Raw genomic sequence first — 25,550 nt, forward strand, 5'->3', positions numbered from 1 at the left:
ACTACAGTAAGCTAGTTTATTAGAAACTCATTTGACACATTTTACTGGGAGCAAATGTGATCCAGTGAATCGTTCTGCAAGTTTGAAAAGAGAATGCCACAACATTGATCATCTACGGAGAAGACCAAGGATATGAATTCAATGAGCACAGATAGTATATTTACATTCACTTTCTTCTTGCCAATAAGAATAACATTTAAAAAAAACATTCATGGTATAACAAAAGATAATAAATGACCATTAGAGTTTAAACAGATATAATGAAGGATAAATAAATGTCATACTGTATGAAAAACTGTATGAACTGATTCAGCAATAAAAACATTTTATGAGTGTCAAACGTATCATGCAAAACAAATAATTCAAAGACAAAACTGATTTTTTTTTTACAAAAAAAAAGATAATTATAAAAATAAATTTGAGGAGTAATTTGTAACCTTCTGCATTACTGATGCAATCATACATAATTCTACTTTTAGGTACTAGAGATTTTTAATAACACTTTGGTTTAGTTTAAAACAATTTCTATGTAATAAACTGTATAATACATAAACAGATTTATTTTTAAAAGTTATGTTAAATTAAATCAATTTTAAAAAGCATTGATGAACATACGACATACAATTAATTGTTTTTATCATCAGAGCTCAATCCTATTGTGTAGCATTGAGGAAAATTAACACATACTTCATACCAATTCTCTGTACAATATTTACAATAGTTTGCTGGTGACAGAAATTCACTAACATCTGGGCATGTGATTTGTTCTCAATGATAATATGGAGAAGCGTGAGTGGCTAAAGGTTATAGGGCACAATGCCTTATCGACCAATCGGACCAAGACAACCATCATAACACAATTTCAACAGTACCACACTAATCCAAATCTCTCCTGCACCATGCTAGTCATTCTAGTTCTGAACCTCACTTGTCAGTATGGGGCAAAGGCAAAGAGATGATGTTTTCTGTGAAACTACATCTAAGCTCATTATACACGCACTCAGGCTATAGATGACTGTATGCAGAGTCTGCTTTGCATGGAATAGTAGTTTACTAGAACAAAGCCGAAGTTTAAATACAATGTAATGATGGAAGAATTGTACAAATAGAGGTTTTGTATTCCCCCCCACCCAACATAAATATTTTCTCAACTCACTAAAGTCTCCAGACCAACCATGTTGTCATTTACTCTCAATTCTACATTCATTGTGCTGCCCAGTGATGCGTTCGAATCTCATACTGGTGTAAACATCGGAAACAAATACAAATTTGAATGGATGGATTAGAAAATGCCACTACTTAACAAACTAGTCTACTCAACAATGTGACAACCAACATCGGCTGAAAATAATCACATTTAAGCATGTTTGCTACCGGTGGCTTAAGAGCATTTCATAGCTTAACACTCTCTAGAGTTATTGAAGCCTGTTCATCCTTTTACAAACTGTCCACAGAAACAATAAAACACATAAAGCAACATCATGCCAGGGGTACTGGACTCAGCCTTCCTTAATCAACTGCAGATATGGAGGTTCAAGGATGACTTGGCCGATGTGAAATTCTCCAAATCTAGTCTACAGTAAACGTGACCTGCATAGCATAATAAATCTAGCGATGTCTTCCATCTTAGATTGCTTCGACTGTAACAATGGGCCTAGACGTTACATGTATGTACAAGGATCACAACTAAAAGTGTTTGTAGGCTTAAGGGGGTAGAAACATAGCTGCCTTATCACCAAACACTACAACTCCCTTCTGTACCAAGGTATCATAGGATTGAGGGAATTTGAGCAAAACAATGACAAACAATTCCTCTTTTTACCAACAGAAAAACACAACCTCCAGCAAGCATTGCACTGTCAGAAGGCCAAAGAAGGAGGACCAGAATTACCCAATTATTACCGACTACAACAGCAACATATACCAAAATAACCTTAGCAAACCGCTACAACTACGTTATTAAAAGCAACAAGAACTACCACAGTAAATAACAAGGAGAATCTGTAAAACCCAGTATAACTATTTTTAAATAGTCGAGGCAGAGAAAGTAAACAGATTAAAGAGGGGGTCCCCCTACTTTGTAGGCCACCCTTTGAAGGCAGTCCAGGGCTGAACCCTCCCCCCCCTCCCCCCGTCAGCACCAATACAGAGGCTCACCACTTAACCCCCCCCGGCTTCCTAGACGCTAGCTGCTTCAGGTGCAGTCTTTTCTAAAGGACTACTGCTACAGCTGTTGTCCTGGCTTGCAGGTGAGTCCAAGCTAGCAGGCAGCTCTGGAGTTGCAGTCTTAGAGCAGTCTTTGTCGCCCGCAGCCCCAGGAGTCCCTGTGCTGGCCTGGGATGGTGTGGTGGGGGTTGAGGAGGAGGGCCCAGGAGAGGACATGGTTCGACCAGACACCTGGTAAGCTGCCAGGAACTCTTGGATGCGCTCGGCAGTGGGCTCCCACTTGGCAAAACCCGCGGCGTTCTGGAGGAATAAGACCGCCGTGCCGTGGACGGCTTTGTAGTACATCTCCTCCCTGAAAGAGAACGAGGGGAAGCAGGGAGGGACCGGGTTGGAGAAACATTTGTGAGTAATAAGTAATAACTATAAACATGACAGTGTGTCCTGGCACTGATACTCACTTTTTGCAGATGTGTTGCGAGCCACTTCGGTACTCGTGCTCAAAGGCCGGCACGATCATCTGATGGCGCCGATAGATGCTGACCTCCATACGGGTGAGAGCCGGAGTTGGAGGGTCCCGCCACTCTGGGACGAAGATGATGAAAGACAGGGGCTCGCTGGAACGTTCCAAGAGCTCCTACAGGTTAAACAAGGGTTAACTGCTTGCCTTGATATATATTCCTATTTCTACTTTTGAATAGGGCTGGGACACATACTGCAGTTATTCTCCACAGGCACCCTCTTTGGTATTTTAAGAATTATTGCTCACTCAAGTGTTAAACCAATAATACCTGCTCTCTCTCATCAGAGAAAGGGAAATTTAGCCTAACCACAATTTCCCCCTACTATCTCAGACAGTTTAGTACTGGCAAAAGCCAAAGGTTATGTCCGAAATTTAAGTGTTATTGTGTCTGCTTGACAACATATTCTTCAGCTGTAGGATATTCGGATTAAAATACAGCCCATGGTTACCGTTACGCACCTCAAAGTGTGTCACCATGGCATCCATCAGCTCCTCACAGAACGGAGGGTTGGCCTCAAACGATCCACTGGCTGGAGAGAAGTTCAGAAAGGGCCTGGGGGGGGGGGGGCATTGTCCAATGGTTCAAACTGACAAACATGTGCCAACAAACACACGGAAAGATAGAACCAAACACACCACATAGTTCACATGAACAGCTTTGTTAAGAATGTTTCCCACTTGATTGTACTTACCCTCTCGATCCAAAGAAACCGTCTGTATCGGGGCAAGCCGAGCAGAACTGCTTGAAGTAGGAGTTGAGCGGAGAGGCAAAGCACTCGAAGCTGACTCCGAACTGCTTGTTGAGAGCCTCGAAAACAGGAACAGGGAGAGCCCCCTGTAGACCCGTGCCTTCGTTGATTCCAGAGCCAAACATCACCTGAACACAGAGCCATGACATCGGTCACAGTCAACCGACTTGGTGGGTGCGGGTGTTGAGGACATTACCGCAGCAAAGGTTCCCTGCCATGGTTTACCTGGTATCTCTTTATAAGGCACCACACTCGTGACAGGAACTTCTCAAACCGAGGATCGTCTATGCAGCTGTACCGGTACAGGAGCTCCTGAGAGACAGGCAGGTGGACGAAAGGGTGAGACAACTACATTCTTGTGGAAGAGGTATTTTTCTGTTGGTCAAGATCATTAAAAGGAATCTTGCTGTTCGTTTAACTAACTAAATCAATCTCCACCCTCCTGAATGGGTCACTTAAATGATGGTGTGATTCACTTTAAGTGAATCACTATCTCTAACCATTCACGTAGGTCGCCTGTAAAATGTTTCGATTGTATTAAGTTAAGTAAGGTATCACCACTACTGGAGAAGAACAGGGAATGTCTTTGTTGTGGTCTTAAGTCACACATTGAATGAGGTGTTCAACTAGTTGTGCACGTGATGGTCTATAACTATATACATACACTATACATACACACACAAGAAGTGCACAAACACACAGATTTCTTACCAGCTTGTTGAAGTAGCCACGGTTCACCTTGACCATCTCGCCTTTATAGCGGAGGCAGGCAATGTCGTTCTCAAAGTGCAGCTCCACGCGAGGCTGTGGCGGCGAGGCCATAGCCAGTCTGACAGGGTAGCAGTATACCAGCCTGTCCTGCACCTCTGCACTTGTTTCTGTTCCAAACACACACACACATACACATGAACTACTGGCATACCTTCACATATGAACGTAATCCATTAAGTAGAGCATATGGCGTCCTGCTGAAGTGAACATCGAGACCGCCGCATTGACTGCGAGTGATCAAGGCTGTAGAATAATATTGAGTTTAGCTAAAACTTAGTCTCTTGGGTAGAGCTGAAGGGTCAGCAGTTAGATAACCAGTTTAAACTGGTCAAAAAGTAGCTAGCCAGTGAGTCATTTTCGGTTTACATTTTACATTTAGTCATTTTAGCAGACGCTCTTATCCATAGCGACTTACCGCAAGTACAGGGACATTCCCCCGAGGCAAGTAGGGTGAAGTGCCTTGCCCAAGGACACAACGTCATTTGGCGCATTTGGCACTGGCGACCTTCAGATTACTAGCCCGATTCCCTAACCGCTCAGCCACCTGACTCCAGGTTTCAGGGTATTCAGGGTATTATTTTGTTTGACAGTAATTGGGGGCCAAATATTGTATGTTTAACATGCAAATCATCAGAGCGCGCTTATCATTGCCTGAAAACTTGCAGCATGCAAATTTACGTAGAAGCTAAGTGGGGAACGTTGCAACAGAGAAAGATTTTGTCTTGGCCGGAGAAGATAATGTCATTCGATTTGGATGTGATTCTTATAATAGGCATATTGCTTTTTCAACCCAGCGCGTTAGCATGAGTGAAGTAGGGCTAGACCTAGACTTACGTTTTTCAGGTGGTAGGCTACATCATTTTCGACGTCGAACTATGAAAAATGAACCGTTGTTGGCAGAGTTTGCATTCAACGTTTTTCGAGTCACCCGGTACTTTGTAAATGTACTTTAATGAAATGCTGCAATACCACAGATGTATTTGCCATTTTGACTAATAACACCGACAAAGTAGGTTATGGCAGAGTTTGTAGTTCTGCAGCCAATTGTGCTCGTTCCGTGTGCAAAATACCAAACCAAAACGCAGATTAATAAAAGGGAAAACAGTAATACCTTTTCTTTTAAATTATATATTTTTTGAGTTGGTTTATTTGTCTTAAATAATATAATCTACAATTTCTGTTGAACATTTCGTTAATTCAGCAATGATGACACATGAGGGAATCAGATCTCACACTGCCATATGGCAGCTCGACTAAAACAATCTTTGTCGACCAAGAGCATATCGACCAGAAAGTCGACTAGTCGACCAAGTGGGGACAGCCCTAGCTGGCAGAGACGTGGATCCGCCCAGAGAACACTGCAACTCCAGCTGCTCTCTCCGTCAACAACTCCTTCACTCACTCACCCCGCTCAACCGGGCGGGGTGGTGGGACAGGTTTGCTTCTTTCCCCACATATTAAATACACATCCACACCACTCTCTGTTACTGCCAAATCATTTGAACACCATTATGTGATGCTAACTGATCCTATCAAAGCATGCTTAAATTGTTCTTTATCGCCCACCAGGACCGCTAGCCGACTTTGTGGAGTAGCTGGACATGCTCCTCAGCGTCCTCCCGGATGACGGAACCCCCCTGATAGTCCTTGGGGACTTCAACATCCACCTCCAAGGAACGCAGGCTGTCGACTTTTTGTCTCTCCTGACCTCCTTCGACCTGACGCTGCTGAGCACACCGGCGACCCACAAGGCAGGCAAACAGCTAGACCTCATCCTGACACGTAACTGTATCACTGACTTAACCTCTGTAACCCCACTGCACATTTCTGATCACTACTTTGTCCAATTCTCTGTCTCTATCCCTCCAACTCCTCCTACCTCCCCTCCCCTTGTAACTTTCCGGCGCAACCTCTGCTCCCTATCCCCCTCCCATTTCTCCTCTATTGTAACATCCTCCCTCCCTCCCTCCCATTGACGAGTTCTCGTCCCACCCCACTAACACTGCCACCGACACCCTGTTAACCACTTTAACTGCATCACTTGACTCTCTCGGTCCCGTCAACCAGGCCTGCGCGATCGTCTCCCTCCTGCCCGTGGCTTACGGATGTTATTCGTGAAGAACGGTCCACCCTTCGAGCAGCTGAGAGGAGATGGCGCAAGTCCAAAGACGGTCTGGACCTGGATAAGTATCACTCCCTTCTTAAATCCTACTCTTCTCACATAACTGGTGCTAAAACCCTCTACTTTCTGAACAAAATTAACTCTGCTTCAAACCCCCACAAACTTTTCTCTACCTTCTCCACCCTTCTTAACCCACCTCCCCCATCTCCCCACCCCCACCACCCTGACAGCAGACGACTTCTCCTCCTTCTTTGAGGAAAACATCTCAGACATTAGCAGTCGGTTCCCTAAACCCACCTTTCCTACCCCCTCACCCTCCATGACTGACCCAACTAAATGTCTAAACTCTTTCTCTCCACTGTCCGAGTCAGAGCTCTCTGACCTTATTCTCTCTCATCGCCCCACCTCCTGCCCCCTTGATTCTGTCCCCTCCCCTCTCTTTCAAACCAACTCCCCCTCCATCATAACTTTTCTGCTCCATGTCCTAAACTCCTCTCTTACCTCTGGCACCTTCCCCTCTGCCTTCAAACAGGCCAGACCCTGTCGTCCTCCAGAACTACAGACCGGTATCACTGTTACCCTTCTTTTCTAAAACAATTGAACGTGCTGTATCTAACCAATCGGGCTTCAAGACTGGCCACTCCACAGAGACTGCCCTCCTTTCAGTCACCACTGCCCTCCAGTCTGCCAGAGCGGCTTCGAGGTCATCCGTCATCATTCTGCTGGACCTTTCAGCAGCGTTTGATACGGTTAACCACCAGATCTTGCTCTACAGACTTTCTGAGATGGGCATCACCCACCACCTATGGTCTTCTTTAGACAACCGCCTGGTGGTCCCACCGCTCAAGACCGCCCAGTCCCAACACAAGCTCTTCTCCTGCCTGGCCCCCCAGTGGTGGAATCAACTCCCCACCTCCATCAGAGACACAGACTGTCTCTCCACCTTCAAGAGAAGGCTCAAGACGCACTTGTTCCGGGAGTACAACGGTACTTAGGAATGGTTTGCTGAACCCAATGCTAGTTTCCTCAAGGATCACAATGACTCTTGCTTAGAGACTTGTTGCTCTTGTTGGTTAGTGGTAACTGATTTAAACTTGTGTTCGCTGCGAAATATTCTATTTTAGTTCATCTTATTTTTTACTGTTGCTTGCTTTTTCTACAGGTACACTTGCACTTAGAGATTCAACTGCATGCTCTTATGGTTCTTCCCGTTGGCACTTATTTTTTGGTTGTTCACAAAGTGTGCTGTTTCTTTTGGCTACCCACAATGCTTTGGGGCTATCTTGTTGTTATCATCAGTGACCCATGCACTTTGTAAAGCTCTGTCTTGGAAGTCGCTTTGGATAAAACTGCTAACTGAATAAATGTAAATGTAAGTGTGACATCAACCAAAGTGCAATTCCCACAGTAGATGTTGTACAGGTCGGGACTGGTCGTTGACTTCCTTCATCACGCCAAGAGGTCGGTATGACCTCACCTCACCAGGGCTCACTCACCTGTGATGTTGCAGTCTTTGAGCAGGGCCTGGTGAGCCTGGCGTATGCGGCGGACGTACTCAGCGGAGATGTGGTAGATTTTGGTGCAGATGCCCTCCACAGAGTCCTTGGCCACCGCCGTCACATGGGGGCCACACTGCTTCCTCAGGTGGTCCAGGCGGTCCTGGGAGACGGGAAGGGAAACAGGAAGTTGTCGTTTTAACATGCACACTTGAATCATTCCGGTTTTTGTAGACGAACATGACTGCGGCAAGAATGTTCACAACGGGCGAGATCCCCAAAAGGAGAGCCATCACATGCACACATGAGAACATTGTTTATTGTACCACATGTACCAACACACGTACCATGTAGTCCTCTTTACTGGCCGAGTGGTCTCTCCGTAGCCAGTTCATTGTGTCCTCTGCGTTCCACTTCACCACCTTGCGGCTCTCTGGTGTGGCGTTTCTAAGATGTTAAGCAAGGAGTCAGGGGGGAAAGACCACACACCAGAAGACCATATAGACACTGGGGTAGAAAACATGTTGGATCCAGGACACTTAAACTGGTGATATAGGAACTGTCTCCTGCAATACAAGTCAAGCCCTGATCTGCCCCTAAAATGCAGAGGAAGTGATAGAGCAGCAGAGATGTCTGCTGGGATTAATTTACTAAAATGCTGAAGTTATAATGCCTTACATTCCGTCTTAAGAGACTGCTCTGACCTCATGCTTGGAGAGAGTTCAAGAAATAGCCTGCCACATAAAGAGGTAATATGGCTTATTATGCTGAAGACTGCCAAAAACACCTACCTAGAGTCGATCATTTTCTTGGCCGCTTCTGCATATTTGAATAAGAGCTTTCTGGCCTCTTCCTTATACTTGATGCGGGATAGCCTGTCACGGGGATGAAGAATAGTGTTCAGTGATAACAGCCAATAACCAAATGCAGAACAAAGATTAAGAGTTAATGAATAAACACTCAGCAAAAACACCACATTACTGTCAAATCCCTTTTCAAGTAAGGCCCAGGATCATGTTATGCAACATTCCTTATCTCACTTCCTCGTGCTCAGGAGAGTACGTATGGATGGGAATTGAGACGAGGAAACAACGTCTTTTTAGACCGTAGGGTTCTGTGCGTCCTGACCTTATGGGAATGTCGTTCATGACCTCTCGGAACATGGATGGGGAGATGACAGGTTCACACTCGCTGGGAAGCAGGGGGTCAGGACCTTTGTCTATCACCTTCCGTTCTAGTAGCCAGCGGTTGAAAGACTCCCGTGGGGGCTCAATACCTAGAGAGAGTGCGTGTGTGTGGGGGGGAGGGGTTAGGGTGTGCATTGGTACATAACCACTGGCTTGGTCTAGACGGTCAGAAACACAGCCTACCTTCTCGTTGGTAGCAGAGCTCGTGGTAGTGTTGCCTCAGCTTGGTGACCAGCTGGGCTCGCAGCAGCTCCATTTCAGGGTGCGGGGGCAGGTGGTCGCCCGGGGATCTCTCTCTGATCACTGCGTTCGTCTGGATGTCCAGGTCCCAGTACACGCTGGGACGAGTCACAGCACAAGGTTTTAGTTCTAAAAGCAGTTACGTCGTGGCAGCAGATGGATACATTGATGACAGGGCTGGAAGGTGTGCTTACATGGTGGGACGGTATGGTGCGGGGGTGGGGGTGGAGGGGGTTGCTGGCTGCCCTGGTTTCTCCTCGGCGGTCGAGTTCCATGGCTTCACACCTGGGGTGCTGGGAGAGATGGGGACTGTAGGGGTCGTTGGGGTGACTGGGATTTCAACCTGTGAATCACAAATCAAAAAGTTACAGAAACCATCTCAAGTTGAAAGGACGACATTGAAGCGTCACAGCGGATGCACTCACTCTACAGATGAACGCCAGTGAGCTTTTGACGTGACCCGTCACATAAAAACTTGCCTTTGGCCTTTTAAAACTGTTAGGCCCCCCTTGTGCTGCCTCTTCCGATGGGCGTCTCTTGCGCTGCCCGTTGCCCAAGCCTGCGTCCCCAATGCCTGCGTCCCCCGCGCCTTCCGCTGGGGCAGCATTGAGACCCAGAGGGTCAGACTACAGAAAGAATACATGAGGGCAGATGTGACATCAGAAAACTGTAATATGGTCGTTATTCACACCTTACTAATGGTTTTCTTCATTGAAAAACTCAATTTAAGGGCAGACATGAGAACATAAGTTTGCAGTAGTGATGTACTGAAGGAAGAACAAATGACAGAAACATTTTCAGAGCTGAGTCCATGAGAACATGTTATACTGACTGATGGGCTGACATGATCCTGCCTGAATCAGGAATTTACAGACACATTCCATCCCTCTGTTTCTACTTTTTTACACTCACAATGACATCATGCTGCCCAAGAACGGGCATCTCCCATAGCGACTGGTTGGTGAAACGGTTGAAGTAATATGGCCGGTTCTCTCTTTTGCTCCAGCATTTGGACCAGCCAGCCTGGATCAGCTCATCTGTACAAACAGACGATGCATTCGAATATTCTACCATCAACTGAAATTCAGCCCATAGACACACAGTGCGACATACAAGGGACGCATCTTGCACTCTCTCCCTCACATCATCCTCATTCTTGAACTATTATCCTGATGGGTTGGGCACCATATAAGAATGTCATATTACAGGTGTTTTACCTGGTAGCTCCTGGATGGGTTTACTGGTTGAGGGTGAAGAGGGAGAGCCCTCTGTGGCAGAGCCTGAGGGCGACATCACCATGGTGGTGTCCCCCTTCACTGTTCCATGATTCTCACTTGACATCTCTCCTCATCTGTCCTCCTGTCCTGGGGAGACATGGGAGGGGGGGGGGGGGGGGCAATAGCGACTCATTCTCTGTCAGGTGCATTTCTTGAAGCCACAATTGGTGATCTGTAGCATTGATGACCTTCTCCCTCATTATGCAAATATGATGCATTTAAACAAACTTTTTTTTGTACTTAAAGACCAGCCACATTAATCGGTTGTCCACTTTGCTAATGGGAAGGATCTGAGTATTTTGTTTGACACCATTTCATTCATTAACCTCATGTGAAATCGACCGGGTGGGTTGGCTGCTGACTGTACTCGCGCTTTGGCAGGCAAGTAAACAATTCCCCGCGCCAAAATGCATTGCTAGATTCACAACACATTGACTAAACTCTAGGCCAAAACATTGGAGACAGCGTTCTTGCACTAAAGGGTAAAAACTGTACCTACAAAAACACCTTCCCTCAAATAGGCAAAATAAACAGTTCAAATAATTAGAATGGGGTTACAGATTGGCTAACTTGCTGGATAGCTATGCTGTGGGATTGCTAAAACTAGCTAGTAGTAGCTAGCTATAGCGTTGGCTCGTTGTTAGCCTTGGTTAGTGTTGTAGTGCATAGTTGGTCTGGCCATCTTAAGTTCGGTATTTTTATTTGAATAATGTAGATTCCCACATGAGCTGAATAAGAAATTGACATCAATACGGTGCGTTTTCTGTCAATCTCACAGATAATTCAAATGAACAAACGATGTAGGGGCACGCATGCGCCCCATCACCGCCCACCCCAGCTTGAGCCGCCCGAAAACAAACACGAAGGAGGAGGGGAAAACGTCGGGTAGCTGCGCTACACAACAAAGACAACGGCAGCATCTCCAAACTCAGGCGGGGGAGTCTTGGTAAAACAGGTAATATACGGAGGAATACGGCACTAAACTGGACTGTTAAGACATAAAAATGATCAGAATTAATACATGCACACGAGTCAGCTGGCAAACTAGGCAATCGTGGTGTGCCAGAGGTAGCTGATCCCTCAAATTTTCAAACATACTGCGCGCACTTTGAATGTGACAAGATGGCGCGAGCTCTTGAGCCATAGCCGCTGCGCACCTTGCAGGCATTATTTTTTGTTTATTACGTGCATTGGTCAGATATGTACAATCTGGGTGAATAATATGACTCTCTGCACATTCCGCCGTATGTTTATATTCTTGCGGGTGCGCTAATTTGTTAAGTTCCCTTACCTTGCAGAGGTTTGATTGGAATCCCGTATAGGCTTTGCTCTATTCAATCCGGACCCGCCTCCGCCTCTCCCTCCCCACCTTTTCAGCCATCTTGTATCAGGGACTCGGGCCTATGTATTGCGCATGCGCCAACTTTGCCTTCGCTCGCTAAAATTTGACACTGTAAAGCAGCCATATGCAGAGTGTCGCTTATGAGTTGTCTGTGCAACCAGCTTGCTGATGGAGTGTAAATGTTCTTCGCAATTGTTATCATGGAAAAATATATATGGCAATTGCACATCATATTAGTAGGTTGAAGTGTATGAGAAACATCCTTTACAACGGAAATAAACCCGATTCATTTTTAACATTAAATCTAAAGCGTCAAAAATCACATTGAGAAAACGTATTCAATAAATATATATTACCTTTGATCGAAGTGTCTTTCATTTTTTTATTTGTGAAAAGTATTCCCACACATATGTTGTAATGTAGCTGAGGTGAACTGTATGACTGAAGTGATAAGCGTTCCCAAATTGATCAAGGAGGTGAGGATCTCAACCACAATAACAAACAAACGCTTTTAGTCTTCCTCCTTTCCTATGTGGTCACACTTTTCTCACAGATGCAGTCTGTGTTCAACTAAGCAAATTATCACATTACAGACATTGTTCCCACAGGACTTCCAAGAATTCAGCCGTATGAGGATCTTGTGGAAAATTGGTGTAGAGGTTTTCTCAATGCCACGTAATGTCCCTCTGTCCACCCTCCATGAACCAACATCTTAGCAAGGGAGTTAAGAAGCATTTCTCTGTGATTTACAGACTTCAAGGGATCCAGAAGTATCAAACTGCCCTGCCTGGCTCTTTATGTGCTGTGTATTCCAGGCCCATGCAGTCCTCTGCCCAATTTGTGAAATACCAAAAAAGGATTGGCACCTTATATACAATGTTTTATAAATATATATATACATTAACAGGAGAACAAAGTTGTTGGTATTTAGGGATGTTGGCTTGAGGAGTGTGTTAATGGGGTCGTCAATAACCTGTTTCCTCCCCAATCACATGACCATGAGTGACTTGGAAGTGAAGAGACAAACGAAATGTGTGGAGGGGGGACATGTCCTTAAAGAAAAGATGCCTCACCAAGTGTGTTAACTCTTAAATGTCTTGCTTTCTAAGCACATGATGCAATCCCCACTCCCTTACTCTTTGAAGATTGTGTATGTGGTAGGTTTAATTAGCATTTTAGGACTGTGGCTTTGGAAATGTTTAGTCAAACCTATTATTTATCAAATCACATAGTGTGGAGTTACTCCATATAACCTTATAATAATTATACTTTGAAGGCTTCTTATACGTCCTGAAACCCTCTTTCAAGCGTGTAAGATAATTCTGTGTAGTTTAAGGACAATGGATAAAGGGGAAATCAGCTTGAGTGTCAATGCAAACCTTTGTAAAAAATTTACAACAATAATAATAATAATATAGTATAATGTAATCATTATAATTTAGCATTTGTGAAAGTTAAATGTAATGTTAATGTAATGTTTTTTCTTTCCCAAAATATGATGTTTCCACATCTATCTTCTTTTGAACTAATTGCCTGGACTTACATTTTCCACATTGAGTTGTTTCTGGAATAATGCCTAAAATAATGTTTTATTTTACACCACACAGAATAATACGACTCACATAGAGAAGTCACTCCCCTTTCGTGTCAACCTGCCTCCATAAATACTGACATTCAGACCCCTGGGGGAAAGTTAAAGAGAGATGTGTATGTATGCATGAGAGCGAGAGGATCACAGGAACACAGAGACAGCACCGTCTTCAAAGTAACTGAAGTTTAACACAGGACAAAGGACTGATCTGCAGTGAGCTGTCCCTCCACCACATTTCAAGTTACACCGTAAGTATTGCAGTTTATGGTGAAAGCCTCATTGGGGAGAAGGGTGTAGAGAAATCTAACTGTCATGTCATGTGGAGATAAGTCTGCTCAAAGGTTAGACAAAGCAGGCTCAGAATGTACCCAGTTTCTGCTGAAATGAATTAGCAGGACACTGAAGACCCTATGCCCTCCCAGCCATGGCACACGAATGGTGAGTGGTAAACACATTCAGGCTTTGTTCAATTAATTGATTGAAATTGCCACGGTTCTTAAATCTAAGGCTTATTGTAACATAGTGAGTAGGAATTTAATCAAAGTTAGGAACTTGATATCCTGTTGAGTTTGTGCAATATGTAACAGTGGAGGTTCAGTTCTGCTTGGGGAATTTCTGTTCATTTTAATCTCAGGGGTTCTATCACAGTCATTTGAACATTTTAAGTTGTACTTTTTGTGCACAATGGATGGAATAATAAGGGAGTGATTACTGGTTGGGCTGTCGGTATTTAGATTCTGTTAGGAATACCTTAATACCTGTAAATTGAAATGATTCTTTAAAGCCATAAGCTTGCATACAGTTAGCTTTCCAGATTCAATGTAATGTGCTTACAATATTGCTAAGTGCTAAATTAGGTGACTATTGCTGTACGAGTATGAATCACAGATGACAAAATGAAAATGACCCCTTACCCCAATGAGATGTGCAATGCGTCTGTAGCTAAAAGTCACGCTCAGCCAAGTCATAATTTGTCCTGCAAATTACAGGGGTTTGATCATAAAATGACTGCAAATAAATTGCTTTGAAATAGCTTGAGGCAATTTTGAACCCATTTTTCAAGGCCGGCTCACACTCAATCAGCCTACAGGAGGGCAGGTGCCCTGGAGGGCAGTAATATGTTTAACTCCTGCGTAGCAGCTCAAAGCTACAGGGGAATTACTCCTGAAAAATCCCAATTTTGGATTGTTAGCTAGCCCTCCTCCCTCCTCTGCCTCCTGTATGCATAGTTCTCTGGCAGTCATTGACCTGGATGTGACCACAATGCTGTGCTGCTGAAATGCAGTACCCTCGCCTTAATCCCTTTCCAAAAACATCAGCTCAGTCTCACAGCAGACAAAACAGTAGCCTGACGACATCCACCCTAAACGGGGCTCAGAGAAGGAGGATGTGCAAGAACATGGGATGTTTATGTTTTGACAGGAACAGAAGTAGCCTGTGGTTTCAGTGTGAGTCTTGTTTAAACAAGAAAAAAACATAATAGTTTTGAGCACATGGACAGATTCTATGTTGGTGATTGTGATGATTGATTGCCAGGATTCCACCACAGTGACAAACATTCAGTCGTAAATCCGAGCCACTCAGGAAGCTCTCTATCTGGCACCAACATGATATAGTGTTGACTGTGAAGTGTAAGAGAAAGCCACGTGCAGAGACACGTGTGGTCAGACCATGTTGACCATTTTGGACTGTTTATGATGCCCAAGTAACACAAAGAGTTTGCCTCTGGGGAACCCACAACCCTTGACCCAGCACTAATTCTCAGAAAAAGCCATGAAAAAAAGCACGCTGTTTGTCCAAGAGGAAAAGCTTTTCAGATGTATGTGAGGTTAAGTGGTCCCTGTAGGGTCAATAACCAGCATGGGCCAATTGTTGATCCTATTTGTTTTGTTTTAGCATCCACCAAATGTTAAAATTACTCATGCCTTCTACAGGAAATGTACACACACAGAGACACTCACATACTTTATGAGTGTCGAGAACATTAATTAAATGGAGTTGGCGGGGGGTGGCATGTCTTTTGGGCCCTCCTAAAATCTTGCGGTCATGAAACCTCCAGCTCTCCCAACCCTGGAGTTCCTCTGTGGTAGGTTACTATAGCGATCACTACTCTCCCTGCTGTTCCAGGAAACAAAAGGCTATGGAGACATGAAGTATAGAGTCAAACCCTCTTCTCTGGGTTACCCCTCCCACTTACCCCCCGTCTCCCCCACGACACATGCACTCAGCCCACTCACTCGTTGCTCGCTCGCTCAGCAACAGTTCATGCTGCTGGGAAACGATTTCAGACTGCAGCATTTAGGTGCACTTAGAGCAGACTTTTGTAACATTTGAAATATTTAGTGCACACTTCTACGTTTTGGATACTACACATCCTGCACTGGAAAGGTAGGACAGATTTTGATGGTTCACTTTCCAAGGAATAATGATGTTCTCTTGCAACGAGAGAGACCTCATGGGCAGAAATGAATGACTGCATTGATTCTATTGTGGTTACTTCACTTCTAGAATCCTAGTTTTTCAAAAACATTCGAGGACAAGGAGTAGGGCACAGAAAAAGGGCAATATAAAGTATAATATTGTTGTTCAAGGATTATGGAAGGTCTGATTTGTCACTTTTAGGCCCAATGCATTTTATTGAAGGATGATGATACTTCAGCTATTTATTACATGACAACCAAGGTGAATAATAATAAACAGTGCCATCATCCCCTTTTCTGTGTGATACTGCACTGATGCCATGTGTGGTCCTAGACCTACACTGTCCTATTATGACAATAAGTCTCCTCAAATATCTCTGCCATCAAATGTGCTGTGATGGCTGTAGGCATGGAAGACTTCTTGAAAATGTTTCACAAGATAAGCATATTTCAAACCAAATTTACGATTGGATGATTTGTTTATTGTCAAGGTTTGTCAAGTTGTGATGGCTTCCAGTCTGCTGTCCTTCGTCCTCCTGGTTCTTCTCACCTGCACGGCCATGGCTGCCGAACCCCCCGGCTGCAAGATCCGCATCACCAACAAGGGCCTCCAGATGTGTAAGACACACATTTTAGTCGACCGAGTTGTTCACCCAATGATCAATAATGTCGCCATATTGTAATTGCAAACACAAAAACACACTTCATTTTGCAATCATTTTCATGCGTATTCCAGTGAAGTATGAGACTCAGAAGTTTGTGGAGGAGGAGCTCAGCAACATCACCATGCCCGAGATGAAAGGAAAGGAAGGCCGCTTCCAATACACCATCAAGGAGTGAGGAACTCTCTGTTGTCATGACACCTAGACTGAATGTAGATCCCTTCAGGCCCATTGACACTTATTTAAGATCACACCACTTATTTAAGATTTACTCCTATATGTTGAATGTATGTACCCTCCTGCCAAAGTAAATTCCTTGTCTGTGCTAACTTTCATGGCGATTAAAACCCTTTCTGATTCTGATTACATGTATTAGTGTCTTGTCCAACCACAGTGCTCACCACTGGGACCAACACTGTCTTTCTTCAGGCACTAATCTCACATTCTCCTGACTGTTTAGAGTGAAGATCACCGAGCTAAACCTGACTCACGCTGACCTCAGGTTCCAGCCCGACCTGGGCCTGCTCTTTGAGGTGCAGAACTCCTCCATCGCTCTCAGCTTCGAGAGACGCATCCTCTACTGGTTCTTGTAAGTCATCCGCATTATATGCCCATTAAGCTGGCTTCCCACCGATTTGCCAGGCTAAAGGGTGAGGTGCAGCTGGACGCCTAGATGAACAACACATGAGTATAGGACATTCATTTCCAGTTCACTTAGAAATGTAGATGACAAAATTCCTGTGTCGACTTCGGTGGCTTATGAACGTGTCTGAAGATGATCATCACTATGTGTTCTGGTGTGGTCCCAGCTTTGACACAGGCTCCATCAACGCTTCTGCAGAAGGCGTGAACATCCACACGGCCCTCCACCTCATCAGAGATGAGCAGGGACGCCTCAAGATCAACAACATCACCTGTGACGCCTCCATTGCCAAAATGCGCGCCAAGTTTGATGGCACCTTAGGGTAACCATACCACATGTACATTTACACATGCACTTGTAAGATTTCATCTATTGGGTTTTAAGGAGCACAGGTGTTCACAGCTTGTCTGTATTGTTCCTCAGGAGGGTTTATGACTTCATAGCAACTTTCCTAACCACAGGAATGCGCTTTCTTCTCAACCAACAGGTACGGGCATATAATATTGTCCTCTGGCTATAAGTAAGTACACGGTATGTGATGTTTAAAGTTGTTACCTCTTCTTCTCTACAGATCTGTCCTGCCCTGAATCATGCCAGTTTGGTTTCGATCAACACTTTGTTGGAGACAATTCCAGGTGAGCACAGCAATGATGCAGAAGTCAGCACCGTACTGTTCACACTGGAATGGGTTTCAACATGTCATATTTTTGCTTTCTACCCACTAGTGCGAACTGAAGTGGACAGTTATATCGGAATTGACTACTCACTTCTGAGTGATCCTGTGGTAACCTCGAGGAGTCTTGACATGGACTTCAGGGTGAGTGTGTCACTTACCAAAGCAGACACAAGTGCATTCACAACGATACAAGTCACTTTTTTTGTATTTTATTCTCTCCTTCTCCCCCCTACACTTTAACGCCACACAGGGCATGTTCTATAACCTGAAAGATGAGAACAACACTCTGGTCAACTACGCCGTCGACCCTGTCATGAGGGAGTACGACCGCATGGTGTACATGGCTCTCTCCGAGTACTTCTTTGACAGTGGCATGTTCTCCTACTACAAGGGGGGCGCCTTCCAGATGCTGCTTGCCAATGACAGGGTAACTACGAGGCCTCGAAACCCACTTTAACCCTAACCCCCCATTCAACACCAACCACTTGAACTGAGCGAATGTGTTTCCAGATGTCAAAGGACCTAGAGTTGCTCCTCAGGACTACCTACTTTGGCTCCATTATGATGATGGTGAGCATACTCTGACCGTAACAGTTAGATTGCGGTTCGTTCAAGGATATTCCCTTATCTACCTCCAATTATTAACTTGTGTCCCTTTAATCTGTCTCCTAGAACCCAGCTCTGGTGGACGCGCCTCTCTCCTTGCATCTGGCCGTGACCTCAGCGCCCCGCACCACCATCAAGACGTCGGGAGCAACCGTTGTCGTGAACGCCATTGTTAAGGTGATGCTGCTGCCGCCTGGCCTGCCACCTGTTCAGCTCACCAGCATGACCATGGTAAGGATAAGTAATACGCCTTAATCTACTTAGGCAATCCTTCTCACTCTTTCGATCTCGTTTGATTGGTTATGTCTGATTTACCTTGCATTTAAATGCAGGTATGCCCCATTTTGGGTCTGTTCTGCTGGCTTCAGTGCCCCACAAGATACCAGCAGTAAGGAGACTAGTCCATTGTCAGATTCTGTCTGTCGTCACTCTTCACAGGAGGCCAAGTTCAATGCCAAGGTGTCAATGAAAGGCAAAAGGCTGGCGGTTAATGCTGACTTGCGGAAGTTTAAGATCTTCTCCAATCAGTCTGCTCTGGAATCACTGGCAGTAAGTTGGCCTCCTTTATCTTTCTTTCTTTCCTTTGTATCAGTATGTGGTTCAAACCCTCACGTGTGTTTGTTTCTGAAGCTCATTCCCCTACAAGGTCCTCTGAAGACCATGCTACAGATCTCTGTGGTACCACTCATCAACAGTAAGTGCTGCATGATGACTCTTCGGTGATGCTCATAATGTACCTTGATTATTACTTTGACATTATTTCACTGACCACCAGAGACTTTAATTCTTCATTTGTGGTTCTGCTTCAGACTGGACCAAAAAAGGGGTCCAGATACCTCTGGCAGATGGGATTGACTTCATAGAGGAAGTGGTGGAGTACCACAATGTAAGTTTCAATCACAACCTCTATCCTTAAAATGACTGAATAGACAGAACATTAGAATCAGAATCAGAATGGGATTTATTCGCCATGAAAGTTTGCACAGACAAGGAATTTACTTTGGCAGGAAGGTGCATACAACAAACATATAGGAACCAAAAATGTTAATATGTGGACTATCTAAGGGTACATAGGGTACATAAACTACCAGTACTAAATGGAATTAGAATTAAATCAAATGTACAATAAAATAAAATCTAAGTTGTCATCAAATAAAATATAAGTTACCACTTACAATATAAAAATACAAATATTATAGAAAATACAAATGTGCAAGATACAATTGTGTAATGTAATGTGTTTTAAGTAGACATTAGAGTCAGTGTGGACCCTTGGCCTTGTTGAAGAGGCCAACAGCTGAAGGGAAAACATTTTTTTTGTGGCGTGAGGTATTGGTCCTGATAGACCACAGCCTTCTGCCGGAGGGCAGTTACTGAAACAGGGAGTGTCCATGGTGGGAGGAGTCGGCCACAATCTTCCTCGCCCGCCTCAGGGTCCTCGATTATGCCCTTATGAACATAATAGTGACGAGGAAGATCATTGTCGTACCCGTTCGCTTTCTAAGTCCTCGACCTCTGACCCTAGGGTTACCTCATCATCGGAGCCAACCTGCACTTCAGCCGAGGTCTGAGGGATATGATTGAGAGGAAGATCCAGGAAAAAAAAGATGAGAGCGTCTAGACAGAATTCTGACAGGCACCAAGTAGAGAGCACAGCAGCACTCCTGTACCCTGATGGGTTTATGTGGTCCAATGATGTGTTGTTTTTTTTTACTATGTCTCACATGTATAGCACATTCTACTGTAAGAATAAATGATGCAAACGTTTCGTGTACTTTACCATGTCGATCTCCAACCCATAAGTACGAACAGTTCAGTGACAATCATGCTAATGTAACGATGAATGTAATGCAACCTGGGAACCTTAGTGATTACTGCACAACTGTTTTAAACCTCAGTCATGCATTTATGTAATGTCATTCTGTAAGAAGAACCAATTAAAGTGTCAACTAAATACAAAATATCAAGTGTTTTTATTTCCAACAATCATTAGATCATTCTTGGGAACACAGCGAAAGCATAGACATGTTCCCTTGTAATCATTGTGTCTACAAATGTTTCTATGGAGGCACAATCCTTTCAGATTGCAGTTCGTCTTAAAACCTGAACAGATTTACATGTACAGAAAAAGAAAACAAAAAACATAATCCAGTGCGTACAGATCCCTTTGATTTTTACATGTAGTTAAAAAGGCCATTACAAGAGCACAGAAGACATTTTCCTGTGCAAATCAAGGCAGTCAGTAAACAAATTGTCAATCAGTTTCTCTCTATCACGATTAAAGAAGGCTTTAAAAAAATCTGCTGATCTATTACAGCAGCATGTGTACTTGTCACATTAGAGAAAGAAGCAGACAAGTTTCAAGATTCCTTGCTTAATAGCTCACCTACATATGACCAACAGTGATGGAAGAGTATACCAACAATACACCATATTGTTCCATCAAGATGTTGACAAGCCAAAGTGCCAAGTGGGGTCTAAAAGTCAGTCTGTTCTACTGCCAAAACAGAGTGCAAATCAAAGGACAGAAGGAGGGAATAGGTATTGATGTAGTTTCATCTCAGTAAGGCTGCTTCTTCAGAAAGCGTGTGAACATGCTGAAGGCAGCGATGGGCTTGTCTGAGGGGACCATGTGGCCTGAACCCTGGGGGTGGATAACACAGGCAACGTTACTGAATATTCTAGAAAGCAAATGAAAGCGGGGTCTGTCATGTTCAAATCAAGGGAGCTCAAAACATAGTAATCCGAAAAGCAGGGATGGTTTCACCTGATTTAATACAACTACATCCTTTAAATTGTTTTACACGATACAAGTGTGGGGGGGGGGGCAAGCTGTTTGGATGTTCAGACTATGAAATATTTGTTTTCTTTTTTTAAGGATCAGATTATTGTGGCTGTGTTTATTGGTGGTGGTGATGATTTAGGGAGTCTTACCTTAACGGTGAGGAAAGCCAGGTTGGAGAACTCCTTGACAAAGCCTCCCACCTGCTGGCTCTCTCCTGTGTTATAGGTCCAGTGCCTCCGATTCACCTGCACCTGGAGAACCACACAGCCTGGAAGTCAGCACACACACTGGCCCAGAGCCACCCACCCCCCCCTTCCCCTCCCCCCCAGGCTCAGCCACAAAACAGCTGAAATATCAACATCCCAATAAGTTTACTGAGGGAAGTGACCTTACCTGCTGGTGGAGAGACTCCACAAACCACTCGTCCCCGAGAAAGTTACAGGCCATGTCCACATCTCCGTTGTACACCAGCACTCTGTACTTCTGGGGACACACACACCACAAACAGCCTACGGCTTGAGTGCTGCCACTTTTACGTAAACAGGTGCTGCGTTCATCTTCTTCAAAAGCACAGAGGATCTTAAGTCAAATAAAAAATAAACCCTCACCATGGCCCCCAGCAGCTTCAGGTACTGCTTCTTCACATCCATGTAGAGACGCTTGTAGTTCAGATTCACTTCAGCACTGCAACAACACCAGGATCACACTCAGAACGTTCTCAGACGAGCCACGAGACACAGTGAACCCAGGCTCCCCGGTCCACTGTGCGAGCAGCGGGACCACGGCTCGGGAGAGGGTTCTACCTTGGTGTGTGCGTGTGTGTGGACCCACCTGCAGATCTGCCACTCCAGGGCTTTGGGGGAGATGTGGAGGGCTGCTTTGACGTAGGGGTTGTTCAGGTACAGGGTGGAGGGGGTGGAGTTGGTGCAGGGAGGGTCCAGTTTCACACGCTTGTGCAGAGATGCCACAACCTTTACTTTCTACAACATGAATAACAACACTGTTAAAAAAGAACTCTGGCTTACTGACATATGATTCATTTAGGAATTGACAGACTTAACGATAAACCAGAAATGTATACATGATCAGATTTCTGAAGGACCTTTAAGACTTCTCCTGAAAAAGTGTTCTGTTGTCCCGGAGGGTCCACTCTTCTGTGCTTACCTTGCTCCACAGCTCTGTCCACTCGTGGTTCAAGAAGCTGTTTCCCATGTCCCGGATCACCAGGTTTCCATTGTCAATGCTACAACCACAAACCCAGACGAGGGCAGTCGACAAGTCAGGAATGGATGGATGGAATTGAACCAAGAAGTCTCGACCAAACAGTTCCTTACACCAGACATCGTGTAAGCTAGATAGCCCAGGAAGATCGTTATCTGACCTGACTCTGTGGCCGACTCCTCCGGGACAGGGGGCGTACAGGTTGTACATGTTGAGTCCAGAGCTGTACACTATGTACTGCACTTCAGCTAGCTAGAGGAGGGAGAGAGTGGCATGAATGCATTTCCTCTTTAAAAGGAAACAATACTTTTACAGGGTCAGCATGCAGTGTTCCAGTCAAAGTCCAGCTGAAGCTTTTCTTGTCAAATCTACAAAGGGAACGTGGAAGCTGTAGGTAACAGGGACTCACATTTTTGGAACAGGTGGGGTCATGGTTGTTGTAGAAGTCACATTTACCACCCTTGCAGCAATATGTCTGTAGGTCAGCCCATAGCCTGTCAGATAATTAAATGTTTTTACTCATTCTGCATGTTTGTTTCTAAAGATGATTAACACATGACAGGTGTTATGACCCCTCTGTTTAGGGTCAAAGAAGGACCTAACACAATTTGAGTCTGCCAACCGTGTGGGTGCATTGCAATACAAATGAAAGAATATGTATCCCCTTGTCCCTGCAAGGAGAACCAAAACAAAGCCCTTTACCTCTTACAGGTCAGCTTATAATATGAATACACAACCAGTGGCTCGCTTACAACAATTGAAATGAACACAACAAAACTACAACACCCAATCACACAAAGCCTACAAAGACGGGTCCAGAACAGAGGACAGGTGGGCTCATGGTTTGGAGACACGGTGGGAAGACAGAACACTCATGCATTGAGGACGAGGGACATAACACAGGCCGAGGGACATAACACAGGCTAAAATACCTTGTTCCAAGAAGCCCGTGGTAGTAAGCAAAGTACACCAGGGAGTTGTCATTCATCTCATAACTGGACATTCCATTACCAACAGCAATCCCCTGGGAAAGACAGAGCCCCATTTACTCAGTCTCCTGATGGAAGTCGTACATTTCGGGGTACTTGCCCCAACTCAGGAACAGATTCATGTTCAGGTCGGGAGCTCTGCCCCCTTACCTGCAGGTTGATGCTGTCGTCCTCCATGACTCGCTCAGCCAGGGTGGGGATGTAGATCCCTCCGTAGCTCTCTCCAGTCAGGTAGAACTCATTCTTGCTGTACTCTGGGAAGAGCCTGAAGAACTCCTTCAACGCCAGATAGTTGTTCATGGACACCTGCCGATGGACAATGTTGAGTCACTTGAACAATTACATCGCAAAATAATTTCTCTTATAAAACCATCTCTCTTTTTTTGGAGCCACAGCAACAACAATGATCATTCACCTCTGTGTCATTGGTTATATACTTCTTATCATCAGAGTAGGAAAAGCCGACCCCTGCAGGTGACTCCAGGTACAGCATGTTGGCAATCTAAAAACAAAACCTCAGTTAGACAAATGCGAAAAAGTGAAAATGAATTCAATTTTATTGACTACAAGTGGGATCATGTTTTCAAAGGGATGAACGGGGAGGAAAGGCAGAATAAGCCAACCATGTTCCATGAGTAGGGGTTGTACTTCAGTGATATACCATCATCTTGAATCTGAAAAGACAGCATCACATTATTGAACATGACTCAAATCTTATCTTGTCTTGTAAACAAATCAGTATCCAGTTTAAGTGCACTGTTACGGTAGCCTACATAAACCAAACAAGGTAGCCTGCCATCACTTTTCACAACATAGCCAAATGTGATGTAAATATTTTGTCCCATCAGTGTTCGGTGTTATAACAAGTCATAGCAGTCAGGCCCTTCTCCTCACCAAGAAGGGGCCATGCTCAGTGAGCAAGCCATCCAGAGAGCTGCAGCCAGGGCCTCCGTTCAGCCAGAGGACCACAGGACTGCTGTCCGGATTCTTCTGAGACTCCACAAACCTGCACAAACACAAAGACTTCACATGGTCACACATGGTCACACATGGTGTGGGGAGCAGTTAGGTATCTGAAACACGAAACGCTTATTGGTTAGAAAAAATGAGCCGTCACCCGAAGGTGCTGACAATACTTTCTAGTTTCAGTTGGCCTGCTTCCTACTTCCTCAAAGAATCTAAAAACTAGTCTAGGGAAATTCTTAACCAGGAAGTTAGGCCACTATATACAATAACAGTTGCAAAGTATGTTTGGAGCTGAACCAGCAGTTTTACATACCAGTGGGTTCAAACAACCGCTTCTACTTTGGACCAAGTAAACTATGAGCTCTTTGGTTGCGGATTTACAAACATAAGTGTATAATGTGGTACAAAAACAACAATATACCAATAGTGAAGATGTTTGTTTTCAGCAACGTTGAAGTATCCGGAATACTGCTTGAAGCTGGGCTGCTTGGGAAGACCGGGGAGGAACTTGATCTCATCTGAGTCAGGAGCTCCTATAACCCCAAGTGCTCCCAACAACAAGGCCAACACCTCACGAAACATCTGAAAAGACAACAATTGTTACCAAATGTTAAGTGATTGTTCTAACATGAAAGCTTAAAATTAAAAATCCAGCCACAACTGCAGTGGCATCGTTATTTGCTCGTGCTCGAGGGGTTACAATGGCACACAGATTATAACATTGGCTACAAATATAACCTACATATACATTGTTGAAAGTCATTAAAGATAAGGAGTGCATCGGTTACTTACCTTGGGAACAAGCTAGCTACCTTTTTCACAGTCAAACCAAGACCTTGCCGACTCTGACAGCGGAAGAAAGAATCATGTGCTGTTTGCATGAATGCTGTGGTCATATGACCAGGGTGCGTTCAGCAGCCAGTCACGTTGGCAACATTTTGTAGTTTGTTGCATTAGGATGCAATAATATCATCCGGCCTTTAGATGGCGCACGACAAGTTGTCCGTCACAACCTTTCCGTAATAAAACGTAAAAAGATTGCTGAAATGTATTTGCATTTACGTCGAACCAATAATTATTTAGAAACGACATGCATTCCATACTAAATGTAATAAGTAAAT

The 25,550-nt window shown here is 44.5% G+C and overlaps 3 protein-coding genes across 6 annotated transcripts; 1 reads left to right on the forward strand and 2 right to left on the reverse strand.

Annotated features, from left to right (window-relative positions):
- Positions 1-2: 2 nt before the first annotated feature.
- Positions 3-12,219, reverse strand: pcif1 (phosphorylated CTD interacting factor 1). 2 transcript variants are annotated; one of them, XM_047036778.1, is made up of 16 exons: positions 11,820-12,219; positions 10,469-10,610; positions 10,164-10,288; positions 9,731-9,877; positions 9,446-9,594; positions 9,195-9,349; positions 8,953-9,100; positions 8,616-8,699; positions 8,172-8,271; positions 7,825-7,987; positions 4,147-4,313; positions 3,661-3,747; positions 3,379-3,563; positions 3,146-3,239; positions 2,625-2,800; positions 3-2,518 (listed from the first exon to the last, which is right to left on the reverse strand). In XM_047036778.1, the coding sequence occupies exons 2-16, from the start codon at positions 10,590-10,592 to the stop codon at positions 2,179-2,181; spliced, it is 2,244 nt and encodes a 747-aa protein (XP_046892734.1). In that variant the 5' UTR covers positions 10,593-10,610; positions 11,820-12,219; the 3' UTR covers positions 3-2,178. The 2 variants fall into 2 exon arrangements, with proteins under 2 accessions (XP_046892734.1, XP_046892733.1); XM_047036777.1 differs by having other exon boundaries at positions 10,469-10,615; positions 11,820-12,218.
- On the forward strand, positions 10,644-20,422 carry LOC124478524 (phospholipid transfer protein). 3 transcript variants are annotated; one of them, XM_047036780.1, is made up of 16 exons: positions 10,644-11,483; positions 13,478-13,709; positions 16,373-16,499; positions 16,618-16,717; positions 17,004-17,132; positions 17,353-17,508; positions 17,610-17,673; positions 17,758-17,821; positions 17,912-18,003; positions 18,113-18,289; positions 18,373-18,432; positions 18,535-18,699; positions 18,907-19,017; positions 19,099-19,162; positions 19,278-19,354; positions 19,994-20,422. In XM_047036780.1, the coding sequence occupies exons 3-16, from the start codon at positions 16,388-16,390 to the stop codon at positions 20,087-20,089; spliced, it is 1,467 nt and encodes a 488-aa protein (XP_046892736.1). In that variant the 5' UTR covers positions 10,644-11,483; positions 13,478-13,709; positions 16,373-16,387; the 3' UTR covers positions 20,090-20,422. The 3 variants fall into 3 exon arrangements, with proteins under 3 accessions (XP_046892736.1, XP_046892735.1, XP_046892738.1); XM_047036779.1 differs by lacking the exons at positions 10,644-11,483; positions 13,478-13,709 and adding an exon at positions 13,798-13,899; XM_047036782.1 differs by lacking the exons at positions 10,644-11,483; positions 13,478-13,709 and adding an exon at positions 15,689-15,849.
- Positions 20,423-25,332, reverse strand: ctsa (cathepsin A). Its single transcript, XM_047036783.1, has 15 exons — positions 25,222-25,332; positions 24,851-25,011; positions 24,358-24,469; positions 24,087-24,137; positions 23,879-23,965; positions 23,614-23,769; positions 23,407-23,498; positions 22,884-22,968; positions 22,635-22,726; positions 22,418-22,496; positions 22,085-22,233; positions 21,862-21,937; positions 21,647-21,736; positions 21,403-21,504; positions 20,423-21,112 (listed from the first exon to the last, which is right to left on the reverse strand). The coding sequence occupies exons 2-15, from the start codon at positions 25,009-25,011 to the stop codon at positions 21,029-21,031; spliced, it is 1,416 nt and encodes a 471-aa protein (XP_046892739.1). The 5' UTR covers positions 25,222-25,332; the 3' UTR covers positions 20,423-21,028.
- Positions 25,333-25,550: the final 218 nt, after the last annotated feature.

This window comes from Hypomesus transpacificus, chromosome 16 (genome assembly GCF_021917145.1).
Source record: "Hypomesus transpacificus isolate Combined female chromosome 16, fHypTra1, whole genome shotgun sequence".
NCBI classification, from domain to species: Eukaryota; Metazoa; Chordata; class Actinopteri; order Osmeriformes; family Osmeridae; genus Hypomesus; species Hypomesus transpacificus.

What these genes read in the sequence shown, in the direction of transcription:
- pcif1 (XM_047036778.1), bottom strand. Translation starts at nt 10,592, where the DNA reads ATGTCAAGTGAGAATCATGGAACAGTGAAGGGGGACACCACCATGGTG. An exon ending in GCACCATACCGTCCCACCAT is followed by an intron (nt 9,350 to 9,445) that starts GTAAGCACACCT and finishes GACTCGTCCCAG; the next exon opens with CGTGTACTGGGACCTGGACA. An exon ending in AAGAAAATGATCGACTCTAG is followed by an intron (nt 8,272 to 8,615) that starts GTAGGTGTTTTT and finishes TTAACATCTTAG; the next exon opens with AAACGCCACACCAGAGAGCC.
- LOC124478524 (XM_047036779.1), top strand. An exon ending in TTTGTTGGAGACAATTCCAG is followed by an intron (nt 17,822 to 17,911) that starts GTGAGCACAGCA and finishes TCTACCCACTAG; the next exon opens with TGCGAACTGAAGTGGACAGT. An exon ending in TTGGCTCCATTATGATGATG is followed by an intron (nt 18,433 to 18,534) that starts GTGAGCATACTC and finishes TCTGTCTCCTAG; the next exon opens with AACCCAGCTCTGGTGGACGC.
- ctsa (XM_047036783.1), bottom strand. Translation starts at nt 25,011, where the DNA reads ATGTTTCGTGAGGTGTTGGCCTTGTTGTTGGGAGCACTTGGGGTTATA. An exon ending in ACCCCTACTCATGGAACATG is followed by an intron (nt 23,966 to 24,086) that starts GTTGGCTTATTC and finishes TTTTGTTTTTAG; the next exon opens with ATTGCCAACATGCTGTACCT. An exon ending in TGAAGCTGCTGGGGGCCATG is followed by an intron (nt 21,737 to 21,861) that starts GTGAGGGTTTAT and finishes GTGTGTCCCCAG; the next exon opens with AAGTACAGAGTGCTGGTGTA.